Below are 18,143 nucleotides of genomic sequence, written 5' to 3'. Positions count from 1 at the left end.
TATTGGGGCTGGATGACATCAGGGAGCCCCTACTTTGATGTATGATCCTACTCAAAGGTGTTGGGTTCAAGGGTGGGGGGGGACGAGTCACTGAAGGCCAGACCTGGTGTCAGAGTCCTCCATTGGTCACTCCAGCCACAGGTCACTCCCTCCATTGGCCACTGCCAGCCACAGGTCACTCCCTCCATTGGTCACTCCAGCCACAGGTGGTCCTGGGGTCGGGTGTGTCTTCCAGGAGACAATGACCAGCCATGAGCACTCCAACATGGAGCAGGGGGCACAGAACTGGGTGCCCATCTGTCCTGCAGGGTTCTAGGGGATGGGGTAGGGGTATGTGCATGAGGCCAGGAGGGAGCTGGAGGCTGCAGGTGGGGAGGGCAGAGCCAGAGGGAAGGAGTGTGTTCCAGGCAGGGGAGTCTGAGGACATGGCTTCACAGGATCTTCAGAGCAGAGACCAGAAACGGGGAGGAAGCTGGTCTGAGCTTTTGTCTGATGTCACAGGGTGGTATCTGAGGCCAAGTGGCAACAGGGAGGTCCTGTTTTGAATGGGTGTCACTGTCCCGTGAGGGAGTGATGTTCTCCCCATGTGGCACATACAGAATTTAGTGACAGAGATGTGGTGGGCTGGGGAGCCGGGCTGGGACGTTGGGAACCCTCAGGGAGTTGGAGCACATTGGCTCCCGACTGAGACCAGAAGGAGCAGAACCTGGGGAAGGTCGTGGTGGGGGGCACGGGACACCCCCCATGATTCCCCTTGTCCTGGGGAGACTGGGTGGGGCTGTCACAGCAGCAGACAGGGTGAGGAGGCGGCTTCCTCCCACACCAGGGCTCCCCTGGCACCCCCGTCCCCAGCAATCTCGCTTTAATTACAAGGAGTTTGGGCAGCAGGAAGCAGCAACTGCCTTCTGGGGACACTGCCTGAAGCTCTCCAGCTTCCTATGAGGGAGGAGCAGAGGTGGCACTGGGGCCTCGCTGGGGACCGGGGAGCGGGGAGCGGGCACACTTGGCTGTTGCCATTGGGGGTGGGGAGGTGGGCAGGTGGCCTGCAGGGGCTGCAGGGGGTTCAGCCTTGACCTCAAATGCTACAGGTTCTGCCTTCTAGCCAGTGTGTCCCCATCCCACCCCATCATCCCACCCCCCCCCCCCCAATCAAAAGGAGGCAGGTGGCATTCCCCTTAACAATGCCAGATGTCCTTGCACGGTGGCTGATGAAGAAATTGCGGCACATAACTGGGCAGCCCACGCTCACCATTGGGGACCCAAACGTTCTCCCCCAGACTTCCTGGCCCTCCCACGCCCGCCCAGAGCGCTCTGCACAGCCCTGTGTGCTCCCCGCAGTGGTGTCTGCACACAGCAGGTGCCCAGGGAACCCATTCTGTACACAGCAGGTGCCCAGGGAACCCATTCTGCACCTGTGCGGGGATGCTCGCTGGAGGCTGGGAGGCTTCAGAGAAAGAATTTCAGTCTTGAATGCCAGAGGCCCCCGTGGTCCCAGATTCAAGCCCCTGCCATCACCAGAGCTGAACAGTATTCTGCACCCTAGTCCCTCTCCTCCCCCTTTCCCTCCCCTCCCCTCCCCTTCCTCTTCCCCTCCCCTCCCCTCCCCTCCCCCTATCCCTCTCCCTCTGTCAATAATCAGGAAGGCTTAAAAAATTAAAAGGGGACTGCAGCAAGTAGAGGACACAGGCCGCCACGCGCAAGGACCAGGTTCGAGCTCCCACTACCCACCCACCTGCAGGGGGGAAGCTTCACGAGCGGTAAAGCAGCTGCAGGTGCCTGTCTCCCCCTCTCTATCTCCCCCTCCCCTCTCAATCTTTCTCTGTCCTAACGCATTTAAAGAAAATTAAATTTAAAAAAAATGGATGGGTGAAAGGCTGAATTCCTCCTTGCTTTATAGGTCCTTGGTTTTGCCTTGGTCCAGTTCAACTCTAGGTGACTTGGGTTTTTTTTTTTTTTGGGGGGGTGGGGACTCCAGAGCCAGTGGCACCTGGGTTCAAGTCCAGACTTGGATTGTGTTGGCCGAGTGGACTGAGTACCCAGACGTCTGTGGGCCTCGTGTTCTGGGCTCAGGCACCGCGGGCGAGATGGCCTCACGGAGTGGGACTGGGGCTGATGGCAGTTTCACCAGAGTCCTCGGGGACTGGAAGGCGGCCTCTCTGGGGCCGGAGTTCTTTGAGAAGCACACATCGCTACTGTAACCCTGGCCCGGGCCCCCCCTCACTCTGGAAGACTCCACCTTCTGCCAAGCTCCCCTCATGGGCCTGAGCAGGGCCTGCAGTTATCCTGAAAACACTGAAGGTGTTTGCATGCTTGTCATCTAGGTCTGTGTTCCACAGATGGAGACTGTCAGCAGCTGTCTTTCATCTCTTATTGTTCTGAGCCGAATCACCTCCAGTTCCATTCGTTTGGTCCCGAAGGACACAATATCATCTTTTTTATTTGCAGAGTAGTATTCCGTGGAATATATATTCCATAACTCCTTTAGCCAGTCATCTGTGGATGGACATCTAGGCTGCTCCACTCTCTGGCTGTCGTGAATAATGCAGTTGTGAACACAGTGGGTGGATGTGTCCCTTCTAAAATTAGTGTCTGCATGTCCTGTGGATACATGCCCAAGGGTGGTGGCATTGCCGGGTCATGAGGTAATTCCACTTTTATTCATTTAACTTGGTGAAAGCTGTGGTGGTGGGGGACACGGGACTTGGATGGTGGCTCCAGTGTGAAACTCTACCCCTGAAACCTTATCACCAATTTATCATTTTATGGGGGTGGGGTAATGGTTTATGGTTCAATTGCTGATACGTGGGGACAGTCTCTCATCTCCCCATGACAGGTTCCTGAAAAACACTCTCCCCCCGCTGTTGTCCGTTCCTATTATCATATGCGCTGGGGCCCCAAAGTCTCCACCCAGACCTGTCCTGCCTCCTTCCCCAGAGCCCTTTGCTTTGGTGCAATACATCATTAAAAAAGAGACAAAGTGGGGATGAGTGGTGGGGCACCCAGTTGGGCCACACACTGCACAAGGACCCGGGTTCAAGCCCCCAGCTCCCACCTGCAGAGGAGAAGCTTCACAGGTGGTGATGCAGGGCTCCAATTATCTTTCTCTCTCCCTCTCTCTCTTCCTTCCACACACACCTCAGTTTCTCTCTGTCCTATCAAATAAAAGAGCATGAAAAGAAAGAAGAAGCTTGAAACAAAGAAGGGAAAAATACCGAGGAAGTGGGTAACAGCAGGCAGGCAGTGGAGGGCACGAGGCACTTGCAGCAAATGGTCACAGGTCTCAGAGCCAGGGCCACACTGGGGACATGGAGGTGTCCTCTGCCTTGGTCACCCCCACTGCTCCAGGGAGACCACGGACTCTCAGATCCTTTGAGGCATCCCTTAGGAAGGGAGGTGGCCCCTGTCCCCACCTTCTGGGTCCCAGCTAGTTGAGTCATGTGGCCAGGCATCCGTGCTGTGACCTTTGCTGCCACCCCGCCCAGGAGCCCGGGAACATGAATTATGTATCCAGAACTTGGCCCAACAGCAGCCCGGCCACCGTCCCTGGAGCTCAGGTCCTCTGTCCATGTCCCCATACTGAGTCCCCAGGGTAGAATGCAGACAGGTGGTCCGGGCCCAGGCAGGGCGCCACACACAGCCCTGTGTGGCTTTGGGCCTGTCACCTCCAGCCCCGGTCTCAGGGCCACTCACCATATGTGTGACTTCTACCCCCACACAGACAGAGACTGGGCTAGGTGCCTGGCTCAGTGCCCGCCCCCACGCCAGGGGTACCAAGCAGAAGCTGGTGGTATCAGGCTGTGGCATCTGACATCTCTCTGTGCCATGCTGTGTCCCCCAGGGCTGGAAGGGTCCCTCACTCTGTTTCTCTGTCTAATGAATTAAAGTATTTTCAAAAGCTGGGTCATCAAAAGGAACATGAAGAGGGACTGGGTGGTGCTGCACTTGGTTGTGAGCACGTGTTACCAAGCGCAAGGACCTGAGTTCAAGGCCCCACTGCCTACCCCTGGAGATTGTTTCATGAGCAGTGAAGCAGATCTGCAGGTGTTTCTCCCCCTCCCCCTCCTTGCCCTCCTCTCTCAATTTCTTTTTGTCCTATCTAATAAAAATCAGAGGAAAAAATGGCCACCGGGAATGGTGGGTTTGTAGTGCTGCCACCGAGCCCCCACAAGAACCTAGTAGATGGGGAGAGATGTGGGGGGAAAGAAAGAAGGAATGCCAAACTGAAAGGCAAAGATTCTGTCCCTGGAGGGTTCCTGGGACGGATAGACAGCCAGCCCAGTGGGACAGAGCACGGGGAAAGAAAAGAGGTTTGGGCTGGGGAGGTGGCGTATCAGGAAGAGAGTAGGTGGGGGAGACAGCATAATGCCTATGCAAAAAGACTTTCTTTTAATTTTGTCGTAGCTATGTTTAAAAAGTTCTTTTGATGGGGTCAATGCTTTACAGTGGATTCATTACATATGAACACAGTTTCATGCCCTAAAGTTTGCTCCTCCCCCCCCATATAAAGACTTTCATATCCAAGACTGAAGTCCCAGGTTCAGTCCCCTGTACCACCACAAGCAGAGCTGAGCAGGGCTCTAGTGAGAGAGGAGACTAGATGCTGACTCCTGGCCCCTGAAAGATTTCTGCGAAGGTACCTCTTCTCTGGGCAGCCCCCCTCCAGCTGGGAGCCCCCCCAGACAGGCACCCCCCCCCAGCCAGGCCCCCCAGGCAGTGTGGAAGCTGCAGAGCTGTGTGGGGAGATGGAGGGGGCTGATTCCAGGAGGGTTTCCATTCTTGGTCCTCTTCCAACAAGGGCACTAACCTGGCACCAGAGCCCCACCCACCTCTGCAACCTCCTGACTTCCCGGAGCCCCTCCCCAATCATTCTTATATGGGACTTAGGGTCCCACATGCAAATTATTGGGGGGCAGGTTAGGGACTCAAGCCTGGAAGCCCTGGGAGGCAGGAAGGCCTCTCTCCCGGGCCACAGCTGCTGCTGGGTGACCTTGAAGGAATGCACCCACCTCTCTGTGCCACCATTAGCAAAGTCTGCATAGCCCCACCTGCCTCCTACAGCTGGTTACCTGGGAGAAGGGGGGGTCCCCACAGGAAGCTGTTAGCACCCGCAGAGACCAGGTGGGCCCTGAGTGATGGACCAGCTGTGGGTGCCCAGGTGGGGTGCCCAGGACTTGGGGCACTTCTGCTGTCCCTCTCAAATGAGCCCTGGTGTCTGAATGTGGGCATCTATCCAAGGCAAGAGGGCTGCCCAGCACAGCTCTGCCTGTCACCCCAAGATAACTGCCCCTCCCCCACCGCAGGCCCCGCACCCACCTGCTGGCTCCCGCACCCACCTGCTGCTTCGGGGCCCCCCCTTCTGGCCGCCAGGCTGGGTGATGCTGGAGTGAGAGAGAGCGAGCTCAGGAATTCCGCCCGCCCTCGGGGGGGTGGGGCTGGGATCTGTCACGTGGTGGGGGCCCCCTGCCCCGCCCCGCCCCGCCCCGCCCCGCCAGGCTGGGGCCTCCCCGGGTGTGGACGCGGCTGGCCGGCACCGCAGGACCTGAGCGGGCGACAGCAGCGTCACCATGGACCTGTCCTTCATGGCCGCGCAGGTAACGGAGCACCAGGCTTGGGGGGACCAGGCCGCGTGTCCCCTTTGTCCCGAGCCCAGTGGGCACAGCTGGTGAGCGGCCGGGGGTGGGCAGGCACACACACTCCTCCCACCCAGCCTGAGGCTGCCAGGGACCTGGCCTCCCGGTGTCCCCTCCCTGCCCATCCCCCCTCGGGTGGCCTCACCCTCCCCTCTGTGGCTTGCGGCGTCTCCACGGCCTGGGGCACTTTTCTCCAGTTTGAGTGGAGACCACCACCCCTCCGGTCCTTGGCAAAGAGGGACGAGCTTGGGGAGCAGCCCAGCTGGGCGCAGCTGTGGCTACAACCCTTTCCGTTTCTTCTGCTTTGTGCCTGTCTGGTTTTCAGAGCCTACTACACTGCGGGACACAAAAGCAAAGGTCCCCAAAGGCTGGGAAAGCCCGTGACTGCCCACAGCCTGGCTTCTCTCTGCCAAGAATTCTGAGTTCTGAGCAGGTCGGGGCTCCCAGCATCAGCGATGGAGACAGAACAAAGGCCCGTGGCCACGTTTCCTGTTCTCGGGGTCTGTGCCCTCACCTTGGGGACACCCCTGTTGTCACCCTCCTGGCAGCAGAGAAGGGAGGGTCCCATAGATGAGGGAGAGACAGTCCCCACTCCCCAGACTTACCCCTGCACCTTGGGGCTGTCTGCTCTGGAGGCTGTGAGGTCCCTCAGGGTCTGTGGCAATTGCCGGCATTTTGGATTATCTCCCCCACCCCCTGCAACTTCCTGCTGGTGGAAAAGTCACAGCGAGAGAGAGCCAGGCAGAGGCCCCAAGGCAGGGGTGTCAGTCCCGGGAACCCATATCCAGCTCTTGGCAGCCTCTGAGTGAGCCTTTCTATGGGGCTGAAGGCTTCTCTGGCTTTTTGCTGCCTGGTCCTCCCCACCCCATGCCTCCCCCCATAAATATCTCCAGGTGGTCGCGGCTCAGACAGTGGTGGTGACGATTTTAACCACAGGATGAGGCTTCATCTGATTTCTTCCCTGAGAGAAGAGGCCTGTCCCTGCCCCCCTGCCCTCCCCCCCCCCCCAGCCACTAAAGGGTGTTTCCATGGCTACAAGGTAAATTGATCCCAGCTCTCTCTCTGGGGCTGGCTGGGGCATCCTGAGTTGCTATGGCAACTTGACAAAATGCGAGGCTTCAGCACCCACAGACTGAGCCAGCTCACAGATGGCACCTCTCCCTGTCTCCATCTCTTCGTGTTTACTATTCAGATTTCACGTGGCCAGCTTATTCCTGTCACCAGATGTTGGGGACATTGGTCTCAGTGCCAAGCCAGCCACCAGGGACAGAAAGGCTCAGTCTGGCCGGTGGGGGAGAAAACCAGGGTTGGGGGGTTCTGGGCCTGGGTGCGGGGGAGCAGACAGGCTCACCTGCTCACCGGAATCCTGGTGTATCTGCCCTGGGCCCCCCAGTCAGGTGGGGAGGCAGGTCCCCATCTGAGTCAGAGTGACTACCAAGCTCTGGAGAAATGAGGACCCCGTGTCTCCTCTGATCCCTGGGCTCAGACTCCTGGGAACCTCAGCTTCATCCCATGTGACAAGGGGACAGCCGCTGTGAGCCAGAGGGAGGGCATTGCAGGGACCAGGGCCTCCCCAAGCACCTGTGAGGTGATGAGCAGGAGGAAGTGACACGGGGCGCGGCCCACCCAGCTGAGCTCCCAGCTACCACGTGGGAAGACCCGGGTTCGAGCCCATCTATAGGGGAGAAGCTTCGTGAGAGGCAAAGCAAGTGTGCTGTAGGTGTCTCCCCCACCCTCTCAATTTCAATCTGTCCTATCTAATAAAAGAGACAGAAATAGGAAAAATGGCCACCAGGAGCGGTGGATTCGTAGCGCCAACACCGAGCCCTGCGATAACCCTGGTGGCAGTAAGAAATCAGTCAGTAAAAACATTGACAGCCAAAGGCAGGGGATGTGTGGCGTCCCCACCCTCCCTCCTGAGTCTGATCAGGAGTGTTAGAAATAGCAGGATCTCCCCTGGTGGGTCCCCCACCCAGCAGGTGCCCTGGGGCACTGTTCTCCTGGGGCACTTTTCTCCTTCCCCGCTCCCCCTAAAGTCAGTGATCCAGAAGCCCCTGGTGGCTGGGGAGCTCCCAGCACCTAGCCCTGAAGTCTGCCAGGTATCGGCTCTCTAAATCCTCTCTGTCTCCAGGGTTCTCTTGTTGGATGGGACAGATTCAAACTGAGAGGAGGGAAGACAGAGGGGGAGAGAAAGACACCTGCAGACCTGTTCACCGCTTGTGAAGCAACCCCCTTGTAAGTGGGGAGCCGAGGCCTCAAACCAGAATCCTTGCACTGGTCCTTGGTATTTAACCCACTGTGCTACCGCCTGACTCCCCATCTTTTGTGATTAGAGACAGAAATTGAGAGGAGGGGAGAGAGAAAGAGAGAGTGAGACCTGCAGCACCGCTTTACCACTCGTGAACCTTCCTCCCTACAGGTGGGGACCAGGGACCAGGGGCTTGAACCTGAGTCCTTGCACACTGTAACGTGAACATGTGCGCTTAACCAGGTGCGCCACTGCCTGGGCCCGACTCTACATTCTTTTGGTGGAGAAAGTTCTAGAACCAGTCTGGGCTTACCGGGGAGGGACTGGGCAGGTGACTTTTATGAACTGGCATAGGCAGGGAGTGGATTCTTGTTCAGGAACGAGGTCTTAGCAAGACACACATTTGAGTTGCTGATAGTTAACCATTAAAAAGAAAAAACAAACAAAAAAAAATAGTGAGGCTAGGCAGTGGCTCACCTAATTGAGAGCACACACTGCCGTGTACAAAGACCCAGGTTCAAGCCCCCACCCCTGCCTGCAGGGGGGAAGCTTCACAAGCAGTAAAGGAGGGCTGCAGGTGTCTCTGTCTCTCTTCCTTCTATCTCCCCCTTCCTTCTCAGTTTCCATCTGTATCCTAAATAGATAAAAACTAGACACCTTAAAAAATGCTTATTTCCTAGGAGATGTATGGTAGAGAAAGTTTTGTATGAGAGAGAGAAAGATTCTGTGCCAGGGATCCGACTAAGAGTCTCGGGCAGGCAAGTCCTGTGCTCTTCCAGCTGGGCTGGCTTGCAGTCAGGCTGTCTGGCCAGTTCTGTGCACAAGGTGACAGCCTGATGTGTGGTCAGACAGCCGCCCTAAGCGATGGAGGGGAGAACAGGCTGGGGGGGGGGTTGGGGTGAAGAGACATGCGGGGGCGGGACTGCTGGGGAGACCCTGTGCTGAAGGAGCCTGGGCTCCCGGCCTCTGCTGCTGGCCTCAGCCTGCTTCTAGAACCTTGGCCTTCAATGGTGGCTGCAGTCACACCGGGGACATTAATACTGGGTGGACCTTTCTGGAATGAGTGTGGTCTGAGATTCTGATAACAGCTTCTGGGGTCCTTCTTCTCCCCCCCCCCCACTTTCCCCTGAACCTTGGGAAATTTACAGTCACATTGGCACGAAACCCGATTTTCATGGAGAGAATTGCAGCAAAGATCTGGCATGTAGTGTGTCTGTTATCTCTTGAACTGGTTGCAGCTGGACTCTAAGGCCCAAAAGAGCTGCAGGACACCTGCAGAAGCCCTTCTCTCCTGAGACAGGCATTGCCCAGGAATAACAGAATTCTGAGGTGTCTAGGCTGCCCGAGGATGTTTCGCCAGCCAGCCCTTCTTTCTTCTTAAGGCAAGAATCATCACTGAAATACCAATTGTCTGCCAGCTAGAGGTTCTTAACCAGAGGGCCTGTCTTGTTGGGCTTCAAATCCCCACTTAGGAGGTTTAAATATTTTATTATTCTAATTAGACCTGCCTCAGGGAGGGAGTGAAGTGCTATATTTTGGCAGGGTGTCATGGGCCTGACAGGGAGAGTTGAAACCCTTAATGTGCTTGGCGAACATTTTCAGTGTCTGCGTCTGTTTGTCTGTGGCTATGGCGTGGAGGCAGACGTGCTGCCTCACAGAGACCTTGGAGGCAAATTCAGGCCTTTGACTGAAAGCTTGAATGTTTGGGGCCAGGCAGTGGTACACCCAGCAGAGCACACGCAGGCAGGCCCATTCTCAAGGACCCGGGTTCGAGCCCCTTGTCCCCACCTGCAGGGGGGAAGAATCGGGAACAGAGGAGCAGGGCTGCAGGTGTCTCTTTTTCCTTCTCTCTCTGTTTCTCATTCTATCAGGAAGGAAATGGCCCCCAAGGACAGTGGAGCTGTGAAGGCACCGAGCCCCAGTGAGGGCCTGGTGGCTGTAAAAATCAGATTGTGGGGAAGAAAGAAAGAAAGAAAGGAAGGGAAGGTCTGAAAGTGTGTGACATGCCTGCTGGTGCTCAGGTGGTGGGTGGCTGGACCCGGCTCCTTCTGCAGCATGAGCTCCATTCAGTGTCTGTCCCCTGAGACGTCCCCAAGCCACCTCAAGTCATTTATCAGAAGCTTGGGAGGGACCAGGCAGGCCCTGTGTCGAACAAAACACACGCCCCCTCTGAACCCTTCTGCCAGGCACTGGATCAGGAATGAAACAGGAGAGAAAAGAAGCCAGACCAGAGAGCTAGCACCTGCAGACTCCTGCCTGAGGCTCTGAGGTCCCAGGTTCAAACCCCAGCACCACCCTCAGGCAGAGCTGAGCAGGGCTCTGGCAAATACATACATAAAGATACAGTGTTTGTAGTGTCATTTAAAAATAAATGTAAAAAAATAAAATAAAAAATAAGTGTGCAGGGGCCAGGCGATGGCGCACCTGGTTGAGCACACACATTACCAGATGCAAAGACCTGGGTTCGAGCCCCGGCTCTTCACCTGCAGGGGGTCCACTTCACTAGTGGTGAAGCTGGTCTGCAGGTGTCTGTCTGTCTCTCTCTCTCTCTCTCTATCTCCACATCCTCAATTTCCCTGTCCTATCTAATAAAAATTAGAAAAAAAAATATGCGTGTTTATATATAAGGAGAGGGAGGAGAGAGAGACACACACACACACACAGAGACAGACAGACAGAGTACAGCTCCAGCAGATGCAGTGCTGGGGCTCAAACCCAAGGCCTTGTGCATGGAAGGCCTGCATTCTGTCTGTGAGAGATGTGCAGCCCCTTGGTCCAGCCGGTCTCTGAGTGCCAGGGTATCTGGGTAAGTGCATGAATGCAGGAAGGGTAGGGAGCTGTCACCCTGCCACAGGCCCACCATGGTGGCAACTGGGACCTGAGTCCCTCCAGAATCCATGAGAGCCCCTCATCCTGTCAGTACACAGCCCTGGGAGGGACAGAAAGCACCAGGACTAGACCTGGAGGGCTTCCTGGGGGAGGTGTCCTCCCCGCCTCCCATCTCTCTTCACTTCCCATCTCTACCCCTGCCCCTTCCTACTCATCCACCCCTCTTCACTCCCCACAAAGGTGGCTCCCCCAGGCCCCAGGACCCACAGTGCACCCCGTATCTGAGGCTGCAGGCAGGCAGTGAGCTGTGGAGATGAGCCGGCCCCCTGGGACGGGGCTGTCTGCTGTTTGCTGTCTGGGGAGAGAGGCCCAGAGGTGGGGCAGCTGGGCTGAGTCTCTCTCCAGTGGGTCCTGCTGCCCTCGGGCTGGGGAGACGGCCCGGCACAGGGGTTCTGCAGAAAGCGACTCTGCTGCCCAAGGCCCTGGGGTCTCGGGTTCCATCCTCAGTGCCACCATCAGCCAGAGCAGGGCTCTGGGAAAATAAACCATAAATAATAAATTAAGGAAAAGAGATATTAAAGAGACTGGGGGGCTTTGTTCTAGAAGGGAGTCTGAGGCCCTGTGGTCCTAGAGGTGGTGGAGGCCCCTGGAGTCTCCCACAAAGACTCTCTGGACCGCAGGCAGGGTTCCAGCAGGGTTCCAGAAGGCTCCTCTGGTTCGGCCTCGTTGAATGCCCAGGGCCACACAGTGTGGGGCTGGCCTTGCTTCTCCCCACCCCCATTTATTTATTTTTTAATGTTTTCAACAACGTCATTTTACAATCATTTAAATGTTTATTTTGGATAGAGGCAGAGGAATGGAGAGGGAGGAGAGGGAGAGAGACAGAGAGAGACAGAGACACCTGCAGCCCTGCTTCATGGTTTCCCCCTGCAGCTGGGGCCTGGGGGCCTGAACCCGGGTCCTTGCGCCTGTGACGTGTGTGATCAAGAGGGTGCACCACTTTGCTGTGCATGTTGTCGGGGTTCAGGAGTATTTTCACAGCCTCACTTGGGGTATGTGAGCCCCCCCCCCCCGCGCTCTTTCCCCCATAGGGCACAAAGGACGGTCTAGTCAGCATCTCACATGGCACAAAGAGCAGTCTAGTTAGCATCTTGTAAAAGTGGTTTGCTCCTACCTTCTGTGATGTATTTCATCCAGCAGAGAGAGCTGTTAGCTGTGCTTTGCCTCTTTATTTCACTCAGTAGCATCACCTCTAATTCCATATGTTTTGTTCCAGATGGTGCAATCTTGTCCTTTTTGATTGTAGAGTAGTATTCCCGTGTGTGTGTGTGTGTGTGTGTGTGTGTGTGTGTGTGTGTGTGTGTTGCACCTTCTTTACCTAGTCATTGGGCCATTAGGTTGCTCCCATACTCTAGCCAACGTGATTTTATTTGGGGAATCTTGATTTGCAAGATACTTGCTCATATGGGTGAGGCAGCAAGCAGAGCCTCCCTCTGGACTACACGGTGCTGGGAATTGAACTCAGGACCTTGCGCTTGCAAGTCTGGTGTGCAGCACGCTGTGCCCTTTCTGGCCGACTCTCCAGTTTATCTGTGTCAGGCAGCCTTGTCCTTGTAGGCTCCTGCTTTCTCCGGTCAGTTTTTTTTTAAGTGACTTAAATTTTTTCTAGGTAGAGACAGAAAAAGGAGTAGGCAGAGAGACTGAACAAGATCACCAAAACAGCCTCCAGCATTATGGGGGCCGGGCCCGAACCCGGTTCGTGCACAGGGCAAAGCAGTGAGCTGTTTTGCTGGTCCTGGCCAGTCCCCCTAAAGCCCCAGTGGACGTCGTCACCAGAGAAGCCTGTCGACCCCGTGTGCCTCTGCTCCCAGCACCTGGGCAGCCTGGGGATGCGAGCCTGTCTCTGAGGGGTGTGGCAGCTGCCTCCTCGCTCACGAAGCCCAGCGGGTGCCACTAGTCTGCAGGGGCTGAGCTGGCATCTGGAAGAGCAGGATCACCGGCCTGGGAGTGAGCTTTTTCTAGAGAGGAGGTGGGGCTGAGAGGCTGAGAGGGGACAGGCCCTGGCTGGTGTGGTCACAGGGGCGGGGACACAGCCCCGGAGGGGTCACCTGTTCAGGTCTCCCGGCTGCCCTTGCTCCCTTCAGCGAGAGCACCCACCTCAAGGCCACATCCACTTTGGGGAGCCAGGTCCCGGGGCTGGAGTCCACCCCCGGGCCACGGAGGGTGGCGCTGGGCCACTGGAGGTGCAGCTCTGTGTCTGCAAGGGGGTCTGTCAGTCACAGACGGCTGTGCTTGCGGACAGACAGTGGTGTCCGGGAAGCCGGTGCCCAGTGCCGTGTCTCAGCTTGAGCTCACTGCACTTTGGCGGCAGGCAGGCAGAGCAGAGCCTGCGGGCCAGATGGGGTGGTGGGGCAGAGCCCCCAGAGCAATGAGAGCTGCCACCTTGGCTGATCACATAGTCTCTGTGGCCGGTGTTCCGGCAGACGGTGAAGGCCGCTGACACGGCGGCGGTGAGGCGCAGGGCTTGAAGCCTTAGGCCCCAGACTCACTCCGTGCGTGGCGTCGTGCCTGCCCGTGCTCTGTTCTCTCTCCCCATCTTAGTGCAAGGCCCTGGGTTCAAGCCCCCCGGTCCCTGCCTGCAGGGGGAATGCTTCCCAAGTGGTGAAGCAGGGCTGCAGCGTCTTTCCTTCTCTCTCCCTCTCAATCTCCTCCTTCCCTCTCGATTTCTTTCTGTCTCTGCCAAATAAATACATATAACAGGGGCCAGATGGTGGTGCACCCGGTTAAGGACACCTAGTAAGAAGCGCAAGGACCTGTGCAAGGATCTGAGTTCAAGCCCCTGGCTCCCCACCTTTCTTTCCCCCATCTTCCCCTCCTCTCTCAATTTCTTTCTGTCCTAGCCAATAAAATGGGGAAAAAATGGCCACCAGGAGTGGTGGGTTCTTAGTGCCAGCACCGAGCCCCAGTGATAACCCTGGAAGTGAAAAATAAGTAGATAAGTATTTTTTAAAAAAATAAAAGTGAGTGACTGGGACTGAAAACCTGAGTCTCTTGGTTCGATCCCTACCACTGCATGTACTCGGTGCTGGTTCTGACTCCCTCCCCCGCCCCGTGAGATTCTCTATCTTGAATGAAATATAAATAGACATTTTTAAAAAATATTCAGGAGCAGTCATAGACTCAGTTCTAAGGCAAAGCCCTTCGAGTCCAAGTCATGATAGGAAAATGCATCATAACAGCAAAGCCGGGGACCTTTCTTCTTGCGCAGAGACAGAGACTGGTCTTTGCAGAGCAAGGTGCAGAATCCGTCCCACGTTAACTGGGGTGTGGAAGGCGACTCCGCCTAGACTCTTTAATAACCTTTCCCTGTCTGTCTGAACAAGGCTGAGGAAAGCCTGCTGAGGGCTCACAGTGCCTCAACCTCAAGCACCCGGACCTGTGGCTTCCGAGGTGGGAAGGTTTGCTTCTGCTCTGGTGAACGTGAGGGGCCCTGTGGAGGTGGGGCCAACGGGACACGGCCTCCAGCCTCACACTGACCTGTGAGGAGAAGGGCTCAGGTGGCGGCTGACGGGTCTGCTACCCTGGCCACGCCGCCTCTTCCTAGGAAGATGGCCCTCGCTGGGGCCTGGGTTTAGAGTCTAGGCCAGGCCCTCTGCCCCACTGATATGACAGGGGGTCTGTTTGCACACTCAAGAGGGCTTCTTTGCTCTCTCTCTCCCTCTCTCTACTCTCTCTCTCTCTTGCCACCAGGGTTACTACTGAAGCTTGATGCCTGCACAGCAAATCCACTACTTCTGGCAACTATTTTTTTTTTCCCTTTTCTTTTACTTTGCTTTTTAAAATGTCATTAGCGTGTAGCGGGTTAAGCACATGTGGCGCCAAGTACAAGGACCGGTGTCAGGATCCCGGTTGGAGCCCCCGGCTCCCCACCTGCAGGGGGAGTCGCTTTACAGGTGGTGAAGCAGGTCTGCAGGTGTCTCTCTTTTTCTCCCCCTCTCTGTCCTCCCCTCCTGTCTCTATTTCTCTCTGTCCTATCCAACAACGATGAAAACAACAATAATAACTACAACAATAAAACAACAAGGGCAACAAAAGGGAATAAATAAATATGTATAGTTTTTTTTATAAATATATATATTTTAGGGGGCCTGGCAGTGACACACCCGGTAGAGTGCACACACTACCAGGCACAAGGACCCAGGCTCAAATCCCTTGTCCCCACCGGCAGGGGGAAGCTTCACAAGTGGGGAAGCAGGGCTGCAAGTGTTGCCCTCCCTTTATATCTCCCCCTTCCCTCTTGATTTCTCTCTATCCTATCCAGTAAAGAATTAAGAAAAAAAAAAAAAGGAAAAATGGCCCCCAGGCATGGTGGATTTGTTGTGCAGGCACTGAGCCCAGTGATAACCCTGGCAATAAAACAGACAAATACAAATACACTAGTTAAACTAATTTTTTAAAAAGCTGGAGTGGGGTGCACCCAGTTAAGCACACATAGTACTAAGCACAGGGAACTGTGCAAGGATCTGGGTTTAAGTCCTCACTACCCCACCTGCAGGGGAGAAGCTTCACAAGTGGGGAAGCAGGTCTGCAGGTGTCTCTTTGTCTCTCTCCCTGTCTCTCCCCCTCTTTTCTCAACTTATTTCTGTTCTACCCAATAAAATGGAAAAAATGGTCACAGGAGCAGTGGATTTGTAGTTTGGGTACCAAGCCCCAGCGATAAGCCTGGAGGCAAAAAAAAAAAAAAGCTGTTGTGATGGCTTGAGAGACCTGAGCAACTCGGACACCAGGCCGGTCTGAGACCTGAGCTACTCGGACACCAGGCCGGTCTGAGACCTGAGCTACTCGGACACCAGGGCGGTCTGTCTGAGACCTGAGCTACTCGGAACCCAGCCCGGTCTGAGACCTGAGCTACTCGGACACCAGGCCGGTCTGAGACCTGAGCAACTCGGACACCAGGCCGGTCTGAGACCTGAGCTACTCGGACACCAGGCCGGTCTGAGACCTGAGCAACTCGGACACCAGGCCAGTCTGAGACCTGAGCTACTTGGACACCAGGCCGGTCTGAGACCTGATCAACTCAGACACCAGGCCGGTCTGAGACCTGAGCTACTCGGACACCAGGCCAGTCTGTCTGAGACCTGAGCTACTCGGACACCAGGCCAGTCTGTCTGAGACCTGAGCTACTCGGACACCAGGCCAGTCTGTCTGAGACCTGAGCTACTCGGACACCAGGCCGGTCTGAGACCTGAGCTACTCGGACACCAGGCCAGTCTGAGACCTGAGCAACTCGGACACCAGGCCGGTCTGTCTGACACTCCCAGTTCGATCCCTGAGTTACCACACAGAAACTCCTGCTTCTCTCTCCCGAGAAACTCTCACCTCATGGGCGGAAGTGAGCCTTACAGACAAGGTCACCAGAGCAGAGCAGGTGGTGGTTTGGAACAACTTCTGCCAGCTGTGCCAGGAGGGAAGCTGAGAAACCACACACGTTGCTTTGTCTGCCCAAAGGCTGATGCCCTAAGAGGGGCACCAATGCCCTCCAGCTGGTCACTGTGGGCCCATGGACACCCCATGGAGTCTAGCACCCCGCTTCTGGTCCTGCCTTCTCATTGCTGGTGATCAGAGCTGAGGCCCCTGGGCAGGCAGCAGCCTCCCTCTCTCTGTTCTGTTCCTCCATCCCTCTGGCAGTATAGTGCGTTCCCATAGCAACAGTCTTCTCCCTTCTTAATTCTGTAATGTTCTCAGGCTTGGCAGAAACACCCATATTTCCCTGGTACCTGCGTGGGTCCAGACCTGTCTTGGGGGCCCCCCACCCCAGCACCCCAGCACCCCAGACCTGACCCATGGAATAGCACAGCAAGGCATCAAGCCAGCTGTTTCCGGTTTAAAACATTCAGTGAGAAATTAGCCTCCACTTTCATCCTCAGAAAGATGTGTGTGGGCCGGGCGAGTGAGCTCAGAGCCCTCAGGCACGATCCAGGCCCCAGGTTCAGTTCCCACTGAGTGCAGAGCTAGTCTTTACCCCTCTCACAAAAATCAATCAATCGATCAGCCAATCACCATTAATCAATCTTCTTTAGAAGCTACATTGACGACTTTCATGCCTAAGGCTCCAAAGGAGTTCAATTCCCAGCACCACTTCTGGGGCCGCAAGCTCACAAGCTCTGTGAACAGTTCCTGACATTCCACAGAGAAAGGCTTTGCAGCTAGACCTTAGCCTCTCAGCAAGAGTGAAATGCAAGGGGCTGGCCATGGCACACCCAGTTGAGCACACATGCCGCCATGCACAAGGGTCTGGGTTCAAGCCCCCGGCTCCCCACATGCGGGGGTGGGGGGGAGACAGACCTCTTCATGAGTGGTGGAGCAGGGCTGCCGGTGTCTCTCTGTCTCTCTCCCTCTCTCTCCCCCTCTCCTCTCTCAATTTTTCTGCCTCGGTGCTGACCTCTGTATTCTCTCCAGCTGCCCATGATGGGGGGTGCCTTCCTGGACTCACCCCACGAGGACTTCGGTGCCGAGTACTCCCTCTTCTCCTCCGGCGCGGGGCTCGCCAACGGCCTGGGGCAACCGGAGGAGCCCCCACGCTCGCAGAACGACGCCGTGCTGCTGTGGATCGCCATCGTGGCCACGCTGGGCAACATCGTGGTGCTGGGTGTGGTGTACGCCTTCACCTTCTGAGGGGCGGATGCCCACTCGGCCGGCCGGGGTTCTGGAAGCCGGAGCTCTGCTCTCACTGCTGTGGCCTCCAGGCTGGGGGGGGCGGCGGGGTCCCTCTCCCACCACACCCCAATTCCAGCCTCCTGGGAATCTGGACTCTACCCCTTCTCTCCTCCCGGAGGTGGGACAGAACCTTCTAGAAGCAGAGCTGGGAGAGCTTGAAACTAACTGCCTTCCTGGCCCGTGAGCCCAGAATCCCTGTCCCCTGCAGACGGGCTCTGATGGCCGCCCAGCGGTGAACTGTCCCTATGTGTCCCCCCACCCTCCGTATGTGTCCTGGTGGTTGGGGGGCAGGAGCAGCTGGGGAACCTGGTGTCTCGCTTGGCCCCTGGGAATATTGGTGACAGTCACCCGCAGGGCTGTGTGACGTTCCCTGTTGGGCCGGCAGTCTCTTCTGATGAGGCCTGGAAACATCCAGAAACCAGAATAGGGTGAGGCGGTGGTGGAGGGGTGTCTGGGTGGGGCGGTGGGCTCGGCTCTGACTCCCCCTTGTTAAAGAGGTGAGGAGTGGTGCCTGCACTCAGCAGGTCTGTCAGCCACGCACGCCCCCAAGGTGCACTGAGCAGCCCACAGGGCTTTGGGGATCATGCCCCAGTCACTTGCCAGGTGGCCAGGAGATGGTGTGACTGGCCCGCTGTCACCGGCTCAGAGCGGAAGGGACCCTGCCTCTCCGTCCTGGGAGCTGAACTTCACCTCCTGGGCTGCGTCCAGCATCTGGGCCG

At 56.4% G+C, this 18,143-nt stretch overlaps 1 protein-coding gene across 1 annotated transcript; it reads left to right on the top strand.

The window, feature by feature from the left end:
- Positions 1-5,472: 5,472 nt before the first annotated feature.
- Positions 5,473-17,777, top strand: C22H14orf132 (chromosome 22 C14orf132 homolog). Its single transcript, XM_016190814.2, has 2 exons — positions 5,473-5,591; positions 17,167-17,777. Exons 1-2 carry the CDS (start codon positions 5,565-5,567, stop codon positions 17,380-17,382), a joined length of 243 nt encoding a protein of 80 aa, XP_016046300.1. The 5' UTR covers positions 5,473-5,564; the 3' UTR covers positions 17,383-17,777.
- Positions 17,778-18,143: the final 366 nt, after the last annotated feature.

The sequence above is a fragment of the Erinaceus europaeus genome, chromosome 22, assembly GCF_950295315.1.
Source record: "Erinaceus europaeus chromosome 22, mEriEur2.1, whole genome shotgun sequence".
Lineage (NCBI taxonomy): Eukaryota > Metazoa > Chordata > Mammalia > Eulipotyphla > Erinaceidae > Erinaceus > Erinaceus europaeus.
Note: the sequence above shows the minus strand (reverse complement) of the source record. Positions and strands in the feature narration are given on the sequence as shown.